The 21,514-nt window shown below is 42.7% G+C and overlaps 1 protein-coding gene and 1 long non-coding RNA gene across 2 annotated transcripts in view; one reads left to right on the top strand and one right to left on the bottom strand.

The window, feature by feature from the left end:
• Clybl (citramalyl-CoA lyase) overlaps positions 1-21,514 on the top strand; it is a 131,084-nt gene that overhangs the window by 90,574 nt on the left and 18,996 nt on the right. The window contains exons 4-7 of the mRNA XM_032918160.1: positions 9,448-9,636; positions 14,179-14,280; positions 16,081-16,174; positions 17,447-17,614. Of these exons, the coding sequence (XP_032774051.1) occupies positions 9,448-9,636; positions 14,179-14,280; positions 16,081-16,174; positions 17,447-17,614 (553 nt within the window). The remainder of the gene's footprint in view (positions 1-9,447; positions 9,637-14,178; positions 14,281-16,080; positions 16,175-17,446; positions 17,615-21,514) is intronic.
• On the bottom strand, positions 4,639-6,488 carry LOC116913554. The gene is made up of 2 exons (XR_004389630.1): positions 6,446-6,488; positions 4,639-5,799 (listed from the first exon to the last, which is right to left on the bottom strand). It is a non-coding gene; the product is annotated as an uncharacterized LOC116913554 (long non-coding RNA).

Here is a 21,514-nt window from a genome sequence, read left to right as displayed (position 1 = left end):
AGGGAGTCGAGGGCTTGCTCTGGCAACTCTCTGAGATGAGGCTTAGCCTGGTCTTCCAGTACATTGCTATAGTTCCACTGTGGACGCCACAGTGCTGATACCTTAAATGTGGCTGAAGCAGCAGAGAGACAGGAATTTCTGACTCCAGTGTCATTGTCTGTTCACAACTCACCATGGAGAGATGTCGCCCAGCGGGTCTCCAAGTCTTGGTGATGGATAGAGAAACATGTCTTTCTACATAGAAGTGAGCCAGAGTTTAATATAAAAATTTGTTCTTGGCCTGGCAAGATGGCTCAGTAGGTAAAGATACTTGAATAAACCAGTGACCTCAGTTCAACCCCCAGAGTCTACCTAAAGGAGGGCAGAAAAACTCCTATATTTATGATGTGTCGTATCTGTGTCAGCCCATCACGCGCATTCACACAATACAATAAATATATTTTCAAAAATTGGTTTGTTTGTTTTTCTGAGACAGAGTTTCTCGGTATGGCTCTGGCTGTGCTGGAACACACTCTGTAAATCAGGCTGACCTTGAACTCAGAGATCCACCTGCCTCTGCCTCCCAAGTGCTGAGACTAAAGTCTTGTACCACCACTGCTCAGTTTTGTTCCTTTTCCCCCACATAAAAATACAACAACAGGCTGAGAGATAGCTCAGTGGCTAAGAGCACTGGCTGCTCTTCCAGAGGTCCTGAGTTCAAGTCCCAGCAACCACATGGTGGCTCACAACCATCTGAGGGGGGACCCAATGCCCCCTTCTAGTGTGTCTGAAGACAGCTACAGTGTACTCATGTAAATAAATCTTTTAAAAAAAATCAAAAATAAAAAAAGCAAAATAAAACCTCAAAAAACTAAAATAAAAAGTAACTCGAATTGGCAAGAAACTTTCTGTGTAGCTGAGAATGGCCTTGAACTTCTTGATCCTTCTTGTCTCTGCCTCCTGACTGCTGCTATTACCAGTGAGCCCCCAAGACACCCAGATTTTGCGGGTCAGGATCAAATCCAGGTCCTCAAGCATGCTAGGCAAACACTTCTACCAAATGAGCTAGGTGCCCAGCCCCAACAACTGGTTCTTGATGTTCAGATGAAGAGGAAACTTTTGATCCCTTTTCTACAATGTAGCTAGAGGAAGTTACCTGACAGAATATGTTGCCAGCATCATTTACAACTGTTCAGGCAGGGCACAGGTGACGCGCCTGTTATCTCCAGCATGTTTGGACCCTCAGTAAGCCTGCCTCATTAAATTATGAACCGATCACTCTTGATTTACCATTCAAAAGAATGAAAGCACCAGGACCCTGCCCCAAACGGTGATCCGCGGCACCTGCGGCAAATGGTGCGTTTCCCTTCTCATAATGAAGAAAGGTAGGTGCGGAGTCCTTTGATGATAGTGCTCCCTTTTGCTTGTTTACTTTGATTCTCCCACGCAGACTGCGACCCAGCAGGAGGGCTTTTAAACCAAAACAGTTAATTACCTCCTCTAACCCAGAGAAGTCGTGAAATATAAATACGGAGAGAGAGGGAGAGGGCAGCTTGGCTCCAGCTGTACTTTGTACCAGTTGGGGAAGAGAGACACCTTCTCAGTCCTCCGGGGGCAGGGTGGAGAGAGACCAATTAGAGGGCGTGCTCAGCGAGGTGGCTGGCCACCCACTCTGCAGTGTCAGTGGGCTGGACCAGGAGTCCCCTAAAATGGAACCCCCCCGCGCGCACAAACTCACGTTCTGAAGAAAAAGGAAGTGAGTCCCCTCTGAGCCTAGAGGCCCTCCCAAAAGAAGATGCCTCAATGTGGATGGGACTGAACAAGGACCAAGGTCAGCTCCAAATGCAATCGTGGGCACAGGGCACGTGGTCCAGAGGGACTTTAGGGTGTACCTGTGAATTCATGTACTGTCACCTCTTCAGCCTTCTCTCCAGTGGAGCGCTGCCTTAATTCCCTCACTGCTAAGACACTGCTCTCAGAGACTCTTGTTTTTCTGTCAGTCCCAATGGCATTAAACAGGGCTCCCACCTCTGGCTTCATATATACTAGCCATCCACATTTTGTGTGTGTGTGTGTGTGTGTGTGTGTGTGAGAGAGAGAGAGAGAGAGAGAGAGAGAGAGAGAGAGAGAGAGAGAGAGAGAGAGAGAGGAGGCGTGTGTAGGAGGAGGGGGAGAAGGAGGGGGAGAGGGAGGAAGAAAGGGAGAGAGAGAGAGCATGCACTTGTGCACAACACACATTACCCCACGTGGAACACCTTTCAGGAGACAGTTTTCTCCTTCCACCGTGGATTCCAGGGATGGAACTTAGATCATCAGGCTTGTCCATGGCCAGTGCCTGCATTCGCACAGCTGTCCCATCTGTCCCTTTGGGCTCTTCTCTGGGGGCTGTCTGCTGCTACAAAAATCCTTAGTTTTCAGAGGCGCTTGCCCCAGCCCAGGCCTCCCTTGCCCCTCCTGCCTATGGGCAGTAGGTTCTGTGTTACTGACCAAATTGTTACCTCACTCCCAGTCCTAGGAGTCTCTTATTACTCATCACATACTGATGGGAATATTAAATTGGCGTAGCCACATTGAGAGCATACAAGCGACTATGGGACCTAGGCGTCCCACTTTCTTTTCAGGACAAAGTCAAGAGAGGTGGAAATGTATGGGAATCGTATACAAAGGCGGGGCTCATAAATGCTAGAGCATGTTCCATCACAGCCCCAAAGTAGAAAGCAGCCTAGGTGTCCCTTAGCGGATGAAGTATAATGTACTGTACGATAGGATATTGTCTGGCAGTAGAGGAGAAGGGGCTGATGGGTAGCAGGACGTGCATGAACCCTGACACCTAACCACGAACGGCGAAAACAATTTACGGAAGGTTCTATGCTATGTCTCTGAGTTTCAAAACAAAGCAAATGTGCAGAAGTACACATGGGCGGATTATATGTTGTGTAAGTTTCATCTCATTAAACCATTACAAAGGGGCTGAAGCCATGGCTCAGTGGTGAAGAACAATTGTTGCTTTTGCAAAGGACTTGAATTTGGTTCCCAGCACCCACATCTGGCCCATGACCACCCATACTCCAATGCTGCCTTCTGCCCTCTGAGAGGACCAGACTTGCATGTGCTACATGTGAAAAAACAAAAACAAAAACAAAAAAAACAAAACGCCACCACTGCCAAGACAAACACACCCACCCAAAACTCAAATAGTTGTCTACAAACAACAAAGTGAAAGTTGTTATTTTTAAACTTCTTTTATTGTGAAAACACCCATTATATATACCATATATATCTACATATATGTCAAAGAGAATTGTTTTATTTAAATACATAGTCATTGACCAGCTCTCCAAAATATGAACATATGAGAAATCTTTTCAGGATTTTTTTTCCTCTCAATCTTATAAGCAGAATTCTGAACATCAGGAAATTTGGAAGATTGTAAAATGAATGCCATTGCTTCCTGCTGTTTTTTCCCACTGACATGTTGATTCTGCCTTCCCTCATCTGTCCTCTTGTTCACCATCCACTCATTCTCTAAAATTCAATGTAAGTTACAGATAACCCCACTCTTCCCTCGGTCCTACTGTGTGCTTGTTATTGAGGTGGATATTAGGTATTTATTTATTTATAGTTCAGAGAAATGCACAGATGCCAAGCCTTTACTCCTTCATAGGAGACAAACGTAGCACTCATGTGGCTCAGAGCCATTTTCCCTTCAGAAATATTTAAAACTTCCTTTACACTTATTTGTGATGGAGTGCGTGCTGGCTTGTGTGGAGGTCAAAGGACAACTTGACAGTTCTCTGTGAGGTTTGGGATCAGACACAGGTCCTCAAGCTTGGCCCCCAAGGACCTTTCCCCTCAGAGCCTCTCTTGGTGGGTGTCTTAGAAATGTTTTTAATTGCTCAGAGCCTGTAAAGAAGATCGCTGTCATAGAGTTTGGATGTCATCGTTGCGTTTTATACGTTGTGTTTGCTGCCTGTAGAGTCGATTCAATATCTGTCACGAGAAATTCCAAGCGTGTACTGTAAGCTTCCCGAGCCTCCTCACTCCTTGGAACGAAATGAAACATGGTTTGTAATTTTTTGCTATAAGCCCTTGTTTTAATGTATCATTCATGATAAACACATTAAAAGAAAGAAAAGAAAAGAAAACTCCCCTGTATCTAAATCTGTGGTTTCAGAGTAAATAGGAATGACATGGAGAATCTTGCAGGATGAATCAAGGCCTGGGACTTTAAACCAGTTCATTAACTGACAGTGTCGTAGAACTGTCCTTCTATCCTTCCTTTTTCTTTCAGGAAACAAACCAAGACTTCTTTACCCACAACAACAAAAAACAGTGAACTAGAGATTCATATGATCAAAGTACACCCTGTGCGTATTTGGAAAGGTCAGAACAAAACTCATTATTTTGTACAGTTAATGACCTTTTAAAAGTCAACACCGTCTCTTGCCTAATGAAACACACTGCCAGTTTGCAAGAATCAGGGAACATGTTTTGCAACTCAGTTACTACATCCCTTTTAGTGGCCCTGTAATGGTAAATTCTGTGCACTGATGAAGAAGTGCAATGTGGTCCTCCTTGTGATGACCTCTTTTGTGTCTTTAAATATCTAAAAAGCAGATGAGAAACGAGGTCTTTAAATGGAGCAGTTCACTCCAAGGATTTTGTTTGTTTTGTTTTGTCTTGTTTTGACTTAACCTAACTTGGACAATTACAGCTTAAAGATGCTGATATCAGGACCTTATGTGTCAAATCTGGAAAAGACCTTACCTGTGACATCACTTGAACAACGAGATGGGTTAGGATGGGCCAGTCTAGAAAGGAAGAGTTCAGTAGTGGTTTGGAACGTGAAGCATGGCATTTGTCTTTATGGAATGAAAATATTGATTTTATATATGTTTTTAATTACAAAGGCTGCCCATCTCCCCCGAGTCTAGGAGGTCTTTCCTGTTTCTTAATTACCAGATCTCAGCCTCTGATGGAGGCGTGCTTTCCCCCGTCCCAGTAAAGTGTGTACTTTAACGATCACTGTTTGGGAAGGGGAGAGGTGGGGGTACAGGGGTTGGGGAGGCGGTGTTAATTCAGATGTTGGGGAACTGTGATGATGCTGTTATTCAAGGCACTTATTTGAGTGTGTTTATACTTTGTGGTTCTATAAATAAGCCAGAGGGGGGCTCCTGGTTGTCTCTATGCTTCTTGAATCCTGTGCCCTGTCTGTCTCATCCTATTCGACAGTAGAATTGATGCCCCTCTAATCCCTGGAAGTTTGGGGCTAATGAACTGACTGCTGAGCGGCCGCCACGGAGCTTGGTCCCAAACTATACTGTACTTCACACTCGATTTATTCTCCAGATGGCGAGACTGTGCCGCCCCGCCGCGAGGGACCACCCCTTCCACTGGAGTGTAAAAGTGGACGGATGTTGTTTTCTTCTCAGATCTCATCGTTCTGAGCTAGAAACTCGCGAGGATGATTAGTTATTAGCTTTAATGGGTGCCAATTGAACCAACCGCACGCAGATTTTCTCCCTTAATTTCGGAGGCCGCAGGTCTTGGGGATGGTTGATTTATCTGCTTTCCTACGTCACCGGAGCGTGTCTCCTCCCCAGGTAACCGGAATCCAGGCTCTGAAATCATAGCACGCCTTGGTTCCTGGCCCAGACACGGTCACATAATACTGCGGCTTATGGATAAGGACAGTTTTATTAGCCTCTGGTCCACTGCACCAAGCAGCCTGTGGCACGGCATATCGATCGGTTGTAGGAACTTTGGGAAGGCTTGGAAGATTCTGATCCATTCCAACCTTGTTTGAAATCCATGTGGAATCTGAAATCAGACACGACACAGAGCACTTGGTGCTAGTGAGTGAACTCTTCCAAGACATAACAAAACTTTTCATAAAAGGCCTTGATAACTAGCATTCAGCTATCCAGCTTGTCAGATCTGAAAGGGCTGAGTTGATCTCACTGAGAGGACCCTTCAACAAGGCTTGTTTTGTTAGCGATCCCATCTTCCCTCAGCCTAACGAGACCCACCTTCCTCCAGAACATTCTCTCTTTCTCTACAAAGCTCATCCTCTTTTAATTTCTGCAAGTTACTCTAAAGAGCCCACAGAGAGAGTCTGCCAGGCACCTGCAGATCTCTTCTTGACCCACCTAAAGACAGAGACCAGAGTAGGAGTATTGCCAGAGAAGAAGAGGAAGTATGAGGAAAGGGTTGAGGGATGTGGGAGGGATGGTAGGGAGAAGCCAAGCAAATGCAGAACGTCTTTCTCCTCACAACTGGGTGGACCAAACTAACAGAATACACAGCCCTAATTGTTCTTAGAAGCTGCCTTTCTTTCAACCCAACAGATGGCATGGGTGTGTTTACTAGCACAGTGACATATTTCACCATTTAAAAAAAAAAAAATCCACACACTTGTTGGCTGGTGTAAATTTAGTAAGGCTGTTGGATATTTTGGGATACGTACCAGAGGGATCCGTTCTTCATTGATGTAAATTGTAGCAAGCAACAGTCTGTTAACATGAGTTTTGGATGTCAATATACCTCAGACACAGTCCTCCATTTTTGGAAAGGTATAGGGTAATGCCAGGAGAGAGCTCCCTGTTTATCCTGAGCCAAACAAACAAACAAAAAAAAACAAAACAAAAATCAAAATTAAACAAAGACAAAAAGCCAGGAAAAGGAAGAATAAAATGCTGACTACTGACTGCTTGTTATTATAACTGGTTAGTGACTAATCAGATTATGTGTAGAAATTGGAATTAGGTGCTTCATTTTGCAGCCAGTTTCAAAGGATTGAGTTTTACTCAGTGAACAGGAATGTGTGGGAACCATGGCAATCTGACCTCAGATGGAAATCACAAGCCGGTTTATACCACGAGCTCTGTACACACAGTTCCCTTCAAATCCAAAAGAAATAACCAGACAGCTTAGGGCGCAGATGCTGTTTGACGCCCGAGACACAATTTAAGAAGTTGCCAAGAATTCTGCACGCATCAAGCACACGTGTTCGGCGGACATTCTGTTTGTCTTTCCTTCAACAAGGGTCTTGCAACGTAGACCAGGCTGGCCTGAAACTGGACATCCTCCTCCCTCACTCTCCTGAGTGTGTCATATTCAGCCCAACCTTAGGACTATTTGACTTGTTCCCATTCGGTGTGTCAATTCTCCAAGTCTGCAAGGCTGTCCGATGAGAACCCACAAGTTGAAATGTTTATAAACCCAAACTGGCCAGAGTTCGTAGCTGTCCAGGCTGTGCAACACACGACCTGGCTTTTAGGTTCTCCGAGGCTGTGGCTCTGAAAACAGGTACTAGTAAAAACAGAGGAATTCCTCCTGCTACTGTAGATGGCCTTCAAACCCTGCTTACTCCTGCGATTGGTTATCAGTGTGTTCCCCTTAGCTTCTGCAGCAACAGTACAGAGCAGGGTACCTAAGTGGACTCTGCACTGTGGAATAACCAAGTTGAGTAATGGTAGGTGTTGGCGAGATGACTTATATACTTCGTTTGCAGAGGGCTTGTGTTTGGTTCCCCATACCTCATCAGACGCGGCTCACAACCATCTGTGACTCCAGCTTCAGGGGAGTCTGATGCCTCTGACCCCTTTTGGCATCCATACGCACTATGAAATCAGATTCTAAGAATTTAAAAGCAGAAAGAATGGTGTCGTGGGGACTCAAGCCACTGTTAAGTTCGTGAGCTTTCTTTTGCTTTGGCCTAATGTGGGCATAATTATTCACAGCCAACACACTGCAAATCAAGTCTGCACAGAGACATCCAAAAGTCCTTCTGGGTGTCATTCCCATGTGACCTAATAACTCTAAGCTATCCTTTCATCACACTGCGTATGTAGCTCAGACCCCCAACTAGAAGCCTTCCTGGTTTCTATTTGGAGGTAGACTTACTTATGTCTGGTTTAAATCAACTGTCTTGGGTTGTCTCTTTGACTAGATGTAGATTCGTGTTGGCTTAAATAATTTGGGGTTTTTGTTTGTTTGTTTTAGATAGGCTCTTACCATGTAACTCTGCTAGTATGGAATTCACTATGTTGACCAGGTTTGCCTAAGCCTGTGTTCTACATGTCCGTGCCTCTTGAGTGCTAGGGCTCCACCACGTGCAGCAAATGACTGGTGCTTATCTGTGCTTTGGGAGCGGTTTTCCTAGATACATGCTTCTATTCTAGTGGCTGTATTTTGTTAGAAAATCTATAAAGATTTATATATACACATGTACATACACACAAGATGCACACACACATATATACATACACACATATATGACTAGTGCGTATGGAAGCCAGCAGAATGTATCACCCCCCCCCACCAGAACTGGAATTATAGATAGTAGTAAGGCACCATGTGGATTCAAGGACCTAAATGTGGGTCCTCTGCAAGAGTAGTGAGCGCTCTTAACCACAGAGCCATGCTTCTATCTCCAAGACTATTTTTTTTTTAAATACATTCATCAGTAGTGAGATGCTTTAAAGTTTTATTGGTGTAATAAAAATTCCTCCCAAATTAAACTACCTTTGATAAGCGTTCATTCTGGCAGTGAGAATTTGTTGAGGGCTGTTGGCAAGATGGAAGACTTTATTTTTTTGAAACTGGAATTGGCAGGAAATAATGGCCCCAAGAGCTTCCTTTCTCTCAACACCAACCCCCACTCCTTAGTGTGCTCCTCCTCACCCAGCCATCCACAGTCTTTACCTCAGACTCAAAGCTAATACATAACATATCTGGGCTCATACATTTTTTTTTCTTTGGGATAATTCAAATGTGGCTTTGCATAACGGCAGCAAAGACTGTCAAATCAAAGGAAACAGTCTATTTGTCAAGCACTCTGTGGAGGGGACTTCTTGGTGATGTTACTGTTTCCACCCGAATTAGTGGGAGTCTCTCACATGATACTGAGTGTCAGGCTCCTGGGGGCACCTTCTTAATTGAATGTCAAGACACAACTTGGTCACAAAACAAATAAAATAAAAAAGATGATTTTTTTTCTTTTTAAGTGTGAAGCCTGGGGAGCAGAAAAAGCAAACGCTGAACTTTCCCCTAATGTGAATATGCTGACAGGTGACATTGTCACAGTCCCAGTGGCATCCAGTTTCTAAGGCTTCTTATTAAATAAAGCAATGTGGGTAAAAGACCCTGGAACCATGTTTAGTCCACAGTTAATGCCCAATCGGTTAATTAGTTATTTTACCTCTTCAGTTGGAAAGTACACTAATGAGCGAATTACTCCGCCATTCACAAGTATGCCAATATGCACGATGGAACATCCCCGTTGCGTTCCAGCCATCTTAAACAGTGTGCAGAAATCATTCATTTTCAGTATCTGTTTGTGGGCAGAAAATGGGTTACTGTAGTCACAGTGTCCATGAGTGTCCATCAGAACTCTATAAACTGTTGGTTGGGTTTCCTTTGATGGTAAGAATACATTTAGGAGATTCATGTTCTCAATATTCACAGAACGAAGCTCGATTGAGAATAGCAAAAACTCTTGAAGACTTTGACCTGGGCACAACGGAAAAGTGTGTGAGAATCAACTCGGTGTCTAGTGGTCTGGCTGAAGCCGACCTGGAGACATTTCTACAGGCCAGAGTTCTTCCTTCTAGTCTGATGCTACCAAAGGTAGAAGGTCCTGAAGAAATCCAGTGGGTAAGTAATAGTGCTCTGTGCAACGCAGGCCAGCTCAGGAGCCACCCAGAGAGTGTGGACAATATCAGTTTAGAAATACACACACAGGGTTGCGGAGAGAGCTCATGGACAAAGCAGTTGTCAGGTCCTGGATTCAGTCGGTACCATGAGTAAAAAGAGAGACAGCGAAGAGAAGAAAATGTGGCTGGTTGTAGCTCGATTTGTAGTTTGCCTAGTGTGCACAGGGCCCTGGTTTGATTTCCTAGCATCAAATAAACTGGATGTGGTAGCAAAAGCATATAGTGCCAGCGTTCAGGAGATAGAGGCGGGAAGATCAGAAGTTCAAGATCATCCTCAATTACATAGCGAGTTTGAGGTCGGTCTGAGCTCCTTGAGACCCTGACTCAAAAAGAAAGGAGAGAAGAAGGGAATATGAAACGCGAGTGGGAAAATCGCCCATTTCCTCCCCCGTAGAATCCAGGTGTCACCAATATGTTTCCCGGAACAGCTCTCGTGTGGAAACATTGCTTTTGCTTTCTGGTTGGGTTTGTGGTTTGGTCAGAACAGTCTCCTTAGCAGCCCTCACAAATCAGTCCCTGGACACTAACTTTCTGAGCCTCCACCTTGCCACTGGGATGCCAGGGCTTCTAGTTGTAAGAACCATGACATAGATGGTTCTGGCTGAAGCCATCATAAGCAGTGAGGGACTCTAGCTGCATATGAAGCCGAGAGTCCAGGGAAGGGAGGAAAAGGTCACTCCTCAGGGCAGCTGGAGGAAGAAACAGGAAGCTTTTAACTCGTGGTTTTAATTAGCTCAGATATTATTTCCTGCACAGCTCTCTGGTGCGCCCTTTTTTTAAATTACTGTCAGGTGTGTTTGCATTTCATGACAGACTTTCCAGCCAATAAAAGCCTGAAATGTAAAGTGGATGGCATGTCAAATTACTTGAGAAAACTTTGAAATGGGCCCAATTATTCTATGATTGTTTTAATTGTGAGATAGGGAGGGGCGGAATAGCGACTTACTATTATTATTATTCTGCAAGTCCCTTGAATGAAATGCCATTTCATTATGACACTTGGGGCAGAACCTCTGGGAGTGACTGGACTGAATGGATTATGAAGGGGGCGGAGGGGTGGGGAGAGGTGGTTCAAAGCAACATTTCATATTATCTTAAAGGCTGTGGATCTAGCCAAAGCAGTAGGCTAAGTAGTTGCCATACCTGGTAAACTGCTAACTTAAAAAAGAAAGATGATTAATCTACTTCTATTTCATGTGCATTGGTGTTCTGCCTGCATGTGTGTCCGTATGAGGGTGTGGGACCCCCTGAACTTATAGACAGTTGTGAGCGGCCATGTGGGTGCTGGGAATCGAACCTAGGTCCTCTTGAAGAGCAGCAACTACTCCTAACCGCTAAGCCATCTCTCCAACCCCCAGCTGTTCACTTTTTAAGTCCACCTGGATATGCTGGATCTTTTCTGTGCAATATATGGCTCACCCGACATCTATGGCCACTCAGCACCTTTGGAAATGTGTGGCCCATGCAAGTTGAGTTGTGCTTGGAATGAGAAAGATGTACACATTCATTTAGAGACTTGATATTCTTCCCAAGGGAAGAAAGAAAAATGGAGAGTATCCCAAAATTTTTAATATTGACTCCACATGGCAGTAATAATATTTGTACTCTGTTATTTGAACATAAGATATGAGAGGCCTCTCTGTCTATTCCACTTGACTCTTCAAATGTAGCTACTAGAAGGTTGAGAATGATCGTACCTGTAAATAGTGAGGTGTTTGCGTTGACAGCTCTGCATTGGGATCCTCTTAAACACCTGTCATCAAGGGCTTGCGTTTACTTATTAAACTGGAGCTCTCACCAAGGTTAGCCATAGATGCTTAGAGGTACCGTTTAGAGCGCGTAACTGTCCCGAAGGCTCCTGCCCCACTCAGATACGTATTAAGCTGATGGAGGACCCTGAAGTCCCCCTTTCCTTGGCTTCCTCCTTCATGCCTTTTAACACCAGCATCGCACTCACTTAGGACGGGGTGATCTCCCCAATCCTAGCTACATATGTTTCAAATCCTCGCTGTTTCGAATCCTCGGTGCGAGGGAGACGCTGAAATTGAAATAGGACTTCTAGTTAGCAGAAGTCTTTGGGGGCTGTTTATTTTTCCTCTCCGTTTGTATTTATGCGAAGCGTAAAACCTCAAGCCTGACGCACAACTGAAAGATGGGCTTACTTGTTTTCTTTTGTGTGAGAATCGCCCGCTCGCCTTTTGTCGTTAGTGTGGGCTCTTGTCTGACTGGCGCGGCTTATTGGGCTGTAACAAGCGTAACTCTGCCTCTTTTGTCGCGGGACAATTCTCCCACAAATCCCAACAGTGCGTATTCTTCCAACACGCTATTGGGTGTGCACTGGAATTGAAAGAATTGCTGAGCCCTGCTACTTCCCCTCCTCCCCAGTCTCTTTGTAATTCTCCCCCCTTCTTTTCCACACGCCCCCCTCCCCAGTCCCCTCCACCTCGATGAAATGAACACTTTACCAGGCCGGAAACATTTAATCGTCTCCTTTTGAAAAAATTAATTGAAACTTCTCCACTAGTTACCTTTTGTGTTAGCACTTAATGCAATTTTTTAAGAAAGAAGGGGATGGGGAGGGGGGAGGGGCCGGCATATTTAATTTTTAAATGCCCCTATTGACTATAAAGCAAAAGGCATTGGAGATTTTTGTTCATTAAGAACAGGGGATATCTTGTAAAAGATTTACCTAGTTGTAAACTTTACGATTTTTGCAGTTGTAACGACTATCCCAGAGAATAGTTCAAGTAGCCTTGCAAGTTTTCTTTTCTTTTTTTTTCTTCCTTCCTTTCTTTCTTTTTTTCCCTTCTTTTTTTTTTTTTTTTTTTTTTTTTTTTTTTTTTTAACGAGAAAAGAAAATCAGTAGCTAAGTATTCAACACCCAAGCCACCAATATTTCACTACTCATTTTCAGGTTTAATTGTAACATAAATTACATTTTATTTTTTCACCGCGTCTGATACCATACAGGTTACCCCTGAGCTTTCAGCCCTCTCCTCACTCTGGCTGTTATGGTGGGTTATTCTGTTCCCTGGAAGTTACTAAGAGGTGACGGTGACGCCGTCTGAGAGGGAGGGGCAGAGAGCAACGGGAATCATTCTTCATTACTGAAAGCTGTGATTTATTTTAGCCTAATTGTAAAGTTACTGCAAATCGCTCAAAAGCTTTTTAAAGATCCCAGTGATTAGGTATTTTTTTAGGGGGGGCATGCAGGCAAGGAGGGGGCAGGTAAAAAAGGGAAATAACACCTCTAATCCTGCTTCTGGTAAATAGGCTGCCAGCTTTTAAAATGAGTTTCCTTTCTATTAGTGAGAATATTATGCTAAGCCTTAAGCATTAGTTTTTTTATGTTGCCATAGCAGCCTTATTCCTGCAGGGTGATGACCTAGCATGATTACAGTACAAAGCTTATAGGGTCTTGAAACCCCCTTTGAAGATGAAAAGTCTTTGATGGTTTATATTTATGCAAATCTCTTAGATATGATTTACCCAACTGAGACTGAATGGAGAGATGATTAAAATTCCCTCTTCCTTTGATATCCATTAATGGCTGAATATTCCTCAAATTTAAATGGATATATATGTTTTCAACTTTATTTACAAAAATATCTTTATTATACCTGTGTTTTTTTCTTTCTTTTTTTTTTTCTCTTCTTAATCTTCCCACATCTTATTAGATCTAGATAGACATAATAGATTTACAATTTAGATTGTGGGGCTCCCTCCCCCTTTTTTTGAAACGGGGGTGTGGGGGATCTGCGAGAGCTTTTGTATGTTTCCAGATGATAGATTTTGGAATTTGGGCTACCCCACTGGCAGTGCAGAGCTAGCTGTGAACTGGTCTCATGGAAAAAATTGGCAAGCTTTGGTCTTCAAAGAATTAAACTTCCTTTTTAAGGTCTTCCTAGGTAAGCTTAAAAAAAATTATATATATATATATATATATATATATATATGAAGAAAACCCTCCGGAACAAAGGACAGTGGCGCTATAACGGATGACTTGGATCGCACAGATGCAAAAGGCAGCCAACAGTTGCACATGTGTTGGTGTTGGGTCCGAAACAAAAAAAAAAAAAAAAAACCAGAAGGGGCAGGTAGAGAGGTCTGCTTTGTTCTGAGCGCCTGCCATTTGCATTTAGTGGAGGAGAGAGGGTGACACGTCCAGAGTAAATACGTTTTCCAGGGAAGCATCCAGACTGGGAATCTCTCCTTCCCTCTCGCTCCTAGGCCTCAAATTATTCCCTTCGGAGGGAAAGGGATTGTGGTGTTTGAGATTTCACTGTGATTTGGGGGAACGTTGTTACCTTTAGTTTTCCTTGCTGTTTTGCTTCCTTCCTGCCCCCTCCCCGTTCCTTTGTGTGGATGCTGGAGGCTGGGGTCGGGTACTTCCTCAGGTCAGGGGCTTTTCAGCCTTGCTCCGTCGCATTTCAGGGGCTGAGCTTCTGCCCTGTCTAATCACCTATGACATCTCTGATTTTAGTTTTCAGACAAATTTTCACTCCACTTAAAAGGCCGAAAGCTTGAACAACCAATGAATTTAATCCCCTTTGTGGAGACTGCAATGGGTTTGCTCAATTTTAAGGTAAGGAAGCCATCCATGGCGTGGTCATGTGAGTCAGTGTTTTACTTTGATTTCCTAAAAAGAACTTTGGTTTGTTTTTTTTTTTTTTTTTTCTTTTTTTTAAATTTGGACATCTACTTAAAAAAATTTTTTAAAGAAAAATTTATAAACCAAGTAAGATATTTAAGCCATTTAAAAAAAAAAACAAAACAAAAATCTGTTTTACTCCAATAACAAGGTTGCCAATATCTTGGAAGACAAAGAAACTAGTTCAAAAAAGGAAGAGGTCTTCTCAGTCTCCAAACATTTATATGTTCCTGGAGTTTGCAGAAAAATAAAATCACAGAATAAATATGTGCCTTGAATTAGTACATGCATAGATTAAGCGTACGTGGAAATTTTATTTTTCACCTTTATACGCTGAGTTTAAATCATCCTTCCTACCAGCTGTCTTTCCATCTGCAAATACCCTGCCTCTCCAGTACCTGTAATCCCTGGCAGATATGACTGTTGTTCATGGTATATATATAACTCGTAGTCTCTTGTTTCGATTTGCCACGTTTCAAACAGAAAGTGTTTCCTAATACACACTCAGAAACAACTAGCAGAGCCAGTTCCCAGCCCCCGCCTGGCTGCACCACACTACCTGCCTTACCAGACTCATGGCCAGCTCATCTCTCTCCATCCCCAGGCCTTTGTATCATCTTCCCCCCCAAAAAAGTCTCTCCTATCACCTGACCGTTGAATGGCTGTCTAACGCTCCTCCCTGTACCTCTTCCCGAAGTTTCTAGCCCTCCTTGGGTTTGTTTTGGCTTTGCATTTCGTTTTAATTCTTTTCCCACTCCAGAGAGTAGGAAGAAAAACAAAACAAAACAAAACAAAACAAAACCAATCACTGAAAACAGAAGTAGCTGACCGAATGGAGAGTGTACAAGCCACCGTTCAGAGGAAGCTTTGGAGATGTGTGAAGGAAAGGCCCAGTGCAAACGTTTGGGGGCTGCCTCAGGTTATCTTGTGACCAACTCCTTCAGACAAACAACCACAAGGCCCTCAGCCCACCCTAGCACCCTCAAATACAATCAAAAGCACATCCCTGAGCTGGAATCAGATACATGGCAGTGGTTTAATTTTAAAGCGCTATTTTGCCATTTTCTTCAGTAATGCGCTCAGGAACTCTCACGATGCCTGAAATTAATCAGCAGTGCCTGCACAGCCTCCTTCCCATCCACACAGCTGTTAGTACATTACAGCCACATGTCCCAAGATTCACAGTTACATCTACAGCAAACGTGATTCGTCCTTACGTTCAGCTGGACGTGCCAGAGTGGCTCTATTCACACGCCCTGGGTGACGGGTAGCATTTTTTATTTTCTCTCATAAGTTGTAGGTTTTGCATTACCTGACCGTGAGCCTGAAACCACTTTACTTGATCCTAATGCAAATAATCCAATTAGTTTGATTTAAAAAAAAAATTTCTTTTTTTCCCTCCTCTCCCGTGGTTTCACATTTGTTATTTAAGAGTCCTCTCAAAAACAGATTCCAGAGTTGTGAATTGCTTGCAGTAGAAGCTGACAGGCGTGGCCAAAAGTTATCTAGAAAATTGGACATCATGTAATTGGAGTATTCTATTTATTAAGCAGTGATGGCTGTACGGCAAATCACCAGGCAAAGCAGATACGTATGAGGCGTTTATCTGAGGACTATTAAATGCTTTAGGGAAGGTCTCAGTTTGTTTTAGCCAGAGTAGGTTAGGGTCTGAATCTTTTCTCCGGCTGATGCATTGGCTCCTGGCCTCTGAGACCCTGCTCTGTTCTTTTCCAGGCAGTGTGTGAAGAAACACTAAAGATCGGACCTCAAGTGGGTCTTTTCCTAGATGCAGTCGTTTTTGGAGGAGAAGATTTTCGAGCCAGCATAGGTGTCAAAGTTCTCTCCCAACTCTCCCTGCCTCTTGCCTTCCGTTTTGTGTGTGTGTGTGTGTGTGTGTGTGTGTGTGTGTGTGTGTACGTGTGTACTCACGCACGCACGATTTTTCTTCTTTGCCCCTTCACAAAGGGACATTTACATAATAATATGTATTTGCTAGCCCTGTCAGTGCCTTTTTATGACAACTAACTGACCACCACTTCCTGATAATTTAGGGCTCCATCTCCTGCTTCCAGAATCCTGCCTTATTACTTCTACTCATTTATAAAATAACTAATAAAAGCCTCTACAACCTCAGGCATGTTCAAGAATGTACGGGGGTCTAACTGGCTACTACCACTACTGATGCTGGCTTAAATATGTCATCGTCACTTTAAGTACAAGACCTGAGCCTCTAAATAGAACGTTCAAAGTGCGTCTGCATTGGCCTTAATACCGTGTTTTCTACATTAAATGTAGAAACATTTTTAAGATAGATTATAAATTCACCTTAGTATATATTTCAGAGTGTTTATTGTTAAATATCTACTGGTCCTGCTGATATTCCTTGAGTCCTCATCTGGTTGTTTCTGGGGTTGGAGACTAAAGGCCAAGGTTACAGAAAGTGTTTTCAGAACCACATCCCAGTGGGCTAGGGACACTTTTCCTGAGCAATGGGTATCGAAGCCCAAATTTAAACACTGACACACTCCCTCCCCTCAGGGTGAAAAAGAAAATTTTCTTTTAATACAATTTAAGTCTTCCCAGGAGACAGTCGTGTGTCCCACAGCTAAGTGTATTACAGAAGGCATTCAGGCACTTTTTGCCTCTCCCAAAATGAGGGTCTTCCTTATTTCCCCCATGCTCCAACCAACAAACCTCAAAGCACTGGATCAGGACGTCTTTGAGGACAGATGTCACAATGCCATTCCTAAGAAGTGAGCTATTCCCCTCACCCCCTACATGCAGCTTCCTGGACACTTGTAGCATTGCCTTTGGGCTGACACTCTCCAAGTGCTTACACAATGGAGGAAAATCTGTTAGGGGCCCTGTGACCCACTTCCGTCTCCCGAACCCAAGTACAAGTGATTGCATTGAAAACTGTACCAGACCACTAGACATATATGCCATTCAACACTTTTTCCTCTGTATTGGAATAATTGCTTTCCTGGGAAACCGTTTCCAGGGAGATATACATATCTTTAGAACCTGGTTTCTATAGTAGATGTCTGGGTTTGGTTTCCAACCTTAAAGCCTCACTTTTCTATGTGCAACTCACTATTAGGTGCAACAAACAACAAGGACACCCAAGACATCCTCTATGCCCGACAGAAGATTGTCGTCACGGCAAAGGCCTTTGGCCTACAAGCCATAGATCTTGTATACATCAACTTCCGGGATGAAGATGGACTTCTCAGACAGTCTAGAGAAGCAGCCGCCATGGGCTTCACTGGTATGACTCCTGGTGCTGTCTTAAAGAGCAGTGTGTACATTAGCAGGTGTTCCAGAAAATAAAGATGTCTATGCACCCCATGCCCTGTTACATGAGAAGGCTGCACAGAGCAGAGGGCACCTGATGATTGTTACCTGGGTTTTGTGGGGGCCGGTTTTCTCTCTCCTTCTTTTCTTCTTACTCCTTTTTTCTTTTTTTGTTTGTTTTTTTGTTTTGCGGTATTTTCTTGTTGTTTTTGGCGGTGGTGGTGGTCTCTGCAAATCATCAAACAAAATATTTGATTGAATTTCTTTCTTTACACTTCTTTTTCTGTCTTTTTAAGTACATTGGTATAATTCGATCTGGTCCCAGGGGAAGAATGAGATCAAGTATGGCAGGGTTTGAGAGTGAAAAATGATCAGAATTTAGATTGGTGGAATATAAGAAAATGTTCCTAAAATAGATAAAGTATTAATCAGTTTTTTAATCATTATTGCCTGTGATTTTTTTTCCTCGTGAATATTTTTAAAAATCATTTGGCCACAGTAAGTCCCTCTTTCCTCCTGTGTCTCCCAGGGGTCTATGTACCTGCTGGCACCTGTGGGTACCGGCTGGCACCGGAGACAGTGGGTCCCTCACAGGTTTGTATGGGGTAGGTAGAGGCAGGCAGCTGACAGTCACCACTGCTCATCACTCTGTCCCCATGAGTTCAAGGAAACTGAAAATCAAGTTTTTTTGCAATGGAATTCTGTCTTTTGAAAACCTTAATAGAATCTTATGCATAAATGGTCCTGTGTGGTTGTGTATACATGCTCCTGTATTCCTGTATTCTCATTCTCTCCCTCTCCCTCCCCCACACACACACTCACATTGATTCTTATGATATGATAAAAGTGCTAAGATTGCTAACTATAAATGTATCAAGCAGGAAGAGGGAGGGAGGGAGGGAGGGAGGGAGGGAGGGATGAAGGGAAGGAGGGAAGGAAGGAGCTGCTATCTCTTTTATAAAGTATTTTGATACTATACCTAGTCAGGTTTTAACTAAAAGTCTCCCAAATTACCTTAAAATGAAAAACGAGAATGTCTTATCCTGAACCAAAACGGAAAGACTTAAGCCATAACACAGTTACCTTAGAATTGAATAAACCTGATGTTGTCTTTCATATACAACAGAGCACTGACATGAACCTGAACCTCTTAATTTTTAAACTTAGAGACATATGATTTCCACACACAGAAATGTGTTTTAATGATCTTCGTATTTTCTCTTTATATTTACTAGGGACTAAGAGAGAAAGGAAGCCTCCTGCTAGTCAGTAGGGGGGTGGGGTGGTATTGCCTGTCTTTGCCTCCTTCCTGTGGCCAGTTAGGCTGTGGCCCGAATGGAAAAGTTGGGAGCAAAAGCCCCATGAAATCTATCTAATAAAGACTGATGTTGTTGGCCTACACTATGTGGCACTGGCTGCCAGGCTTAGTCACCAGCCCTTCATGTTCTTGGTTTGGTGTCCCCCCTGCCCCCGCCCCAGATTCCTCTGGGGCTCAAAGTTTTCTCAAGATACAGGATTGAATTGAATTTGTCCTCAATTCAGTCTCAGAAGACAAGCTATTTCAAATCCGGTTTAAATGTCTAGACTGTGCCCAACCCAGCACGAAGAACCCACAGACCTGGCACTATTGTATTGTTTCTGCCCAACGGGGAGTATTAAATCACAGGAAGATGGAAGCCGGGGTACAGGGAGGCACTGAGGGCACAGCATCCATTGTGCCTCCATGTGGCAGAAGCTGTAAGCTGGCGGGGGTCACACTCCATACATACGTACTGATTTTGAGAAGTCTTTGTTTCCCCAACTATATTTCTACACACACACACACCACACACACACACACACACAAAAGTGATCAAAAGATGTGAGACTTTGTATCCTGTGTTTTAACGCCTGCTCTCACTGAGTATTTTATGCCTCTCATGATCCTACGGTACTAACGTTTGGAACTTAATTGTGACACCTTAAGCCTTGCACGAGAGAGGGCAAGAAGCAGTAGAACATGGTGGGGGGTGGGGCAGGGTTGCTGGGGGAGAAGGCAGAATATCATCACCAACTGTATGATACCTGCCTGGAGCAGGTGGTCGGAGGGCTTAAAATCAGCAAAAGTGTCCCGTTATTCATAGCTAAAGCCTGGATCAGGGCAAGGGCTGTCAGTACTTCAGCATGGAAATTTAAATGTACACATATTTATAAAGCCTTACTTTATGAGATTATAATAAAACCATATAATTTCTCCCCCTTTTTTCCTCAAAAAAAAAAAAATCTACCATCACACCAAACAGTGGGCTGTAGTTTTGTTTTTGCTGTCTTTGTTGCGTGGGGTCTCCACTCACATTGATAGATTTAACATCAACCCCAATGCCTGTATACGTTAACTTTAGGATTTTTGTAAATAATAAAAAGAGACTGGAACTAAAATGTGGGAGAAAGCTTTTCCCACCACCTTAGCCGTTACGGTTTCTACAGCACTACAGACTGTGAGACGAGATTATGAATATAGAGCAATATTGGTCTTCGTGTGTCTTTGCAGTCTTCTGTACAAGACAAAAATGATGCCCTCATACAGTTGCCTAGAAAGCTTGACAGGTATTGATTTAAAAGCAAGATATATCAAGTGGTCCTGTAAAAAAAAAAAAGGATCTCACGGTCATAAATTTTAATGCCGTCCAATTTTGCACCCTCTTGGTAACTTGTCAATAAGAACTCTTGTGGATAAAATATTTGCGTGTGTCCCACATGGCATTAAAGCCCATTATACAGTCACTGGAATGTACACAGAATGTCAAAAAGACTCCTTGGCATGAAAGTGCGCATAGATTTCAAGGCCTCTTACTGAAATGTGGGTGCTTACGAGCACTCGGGAGGTTTCCCAAGAACCCAGCTAAGTACTTACATTTGCTACTCACATTACAGAGCCTGTATCCAGAAGTTCCCGTGAAATCCGCCTTTTTGCACAGTGACGTAAATTATGTACATAAATTATGAAATCCAGGGCTAACAATTTAGGAAATGACTGCTGGGCACGGACGGACGAGCTTCTTAAATAATATTATTACAACTATTAAAATAATTAAATGCGGAATCAATACCTATTATTTGGAAGGAGTTCACGTTTGTAGCTCTGTTAGTTGACTCTAAAAATCAGTCTTCAAATAGTTCGAAATGCCTTTATGTATATAGATTCGTAACATTTTTCTACCGTGCTAACAGGCAAGACTAAAATGATAACACAGAATTTTTACTTATGCTAAGGTTTAAAGAAAATATTATCTATTTACCTAAACTTCTTTTCTTGAAACACTAGAAAAAGAAAATCCCTGTTTTACTATTTTTACATTGGTCCTTTATCTGTTCAACAGACAGTAGTTTATAAAAAACAAAACAAAACTACTGTAGTTTATAAAAAAAAACATGTGGGCTATAACATACAGTGTTAAAATTTGAAGCAACTGTTTAAAAAAGCAAAGCAAATTGAAGGGACAACAAATATAGTTAGCAGCCATTAAGTGTACATCAGTTTTAAAGAGTCCATTTATGTTCATAACTTTATCATGTAACGCAATTTAATCTCATCGTTATGACATTAAATTATATTGCATTTTATTAATGACCTGATTAGATACCATACTTCCCAACTGTTAAATTGGTTTATTATCATTATTATTATTAGAGTATTATAATTACATAGAATCCTTTGAGGCTTGTATATGGATGGTGCCTTTATTTAAAACCCTTTAACTTCAAAAAAAAAAAATCAAAGATTTTTGAAGGTATTTCTACAAAGATACAATTTCTTATCATTTGAAGACAAATAACTCTCATACTATAGGAAGAAAGGGAAGATGCAGATATATTTTAGAATGGATACATTTTC

This window comes from Rattus rattus, chromosome 12 (genome assembly GCF_011064425.1).
Source record: "Rattus rattus isolate New Zealand chromosome 12, Rrattus_CSIRO_v1, whole genome shotgun sequence".
Lineage (NCBI taxonomy): Eukaryota > Metazoa > Chordata > Mammalia > Rodentia > Muridae > Rattus > Rattus rattus.
Note: the sequence above shows the minus strand (reverse complement) of the source record. Positions and strands in the feature narration are given on the sequence as shown.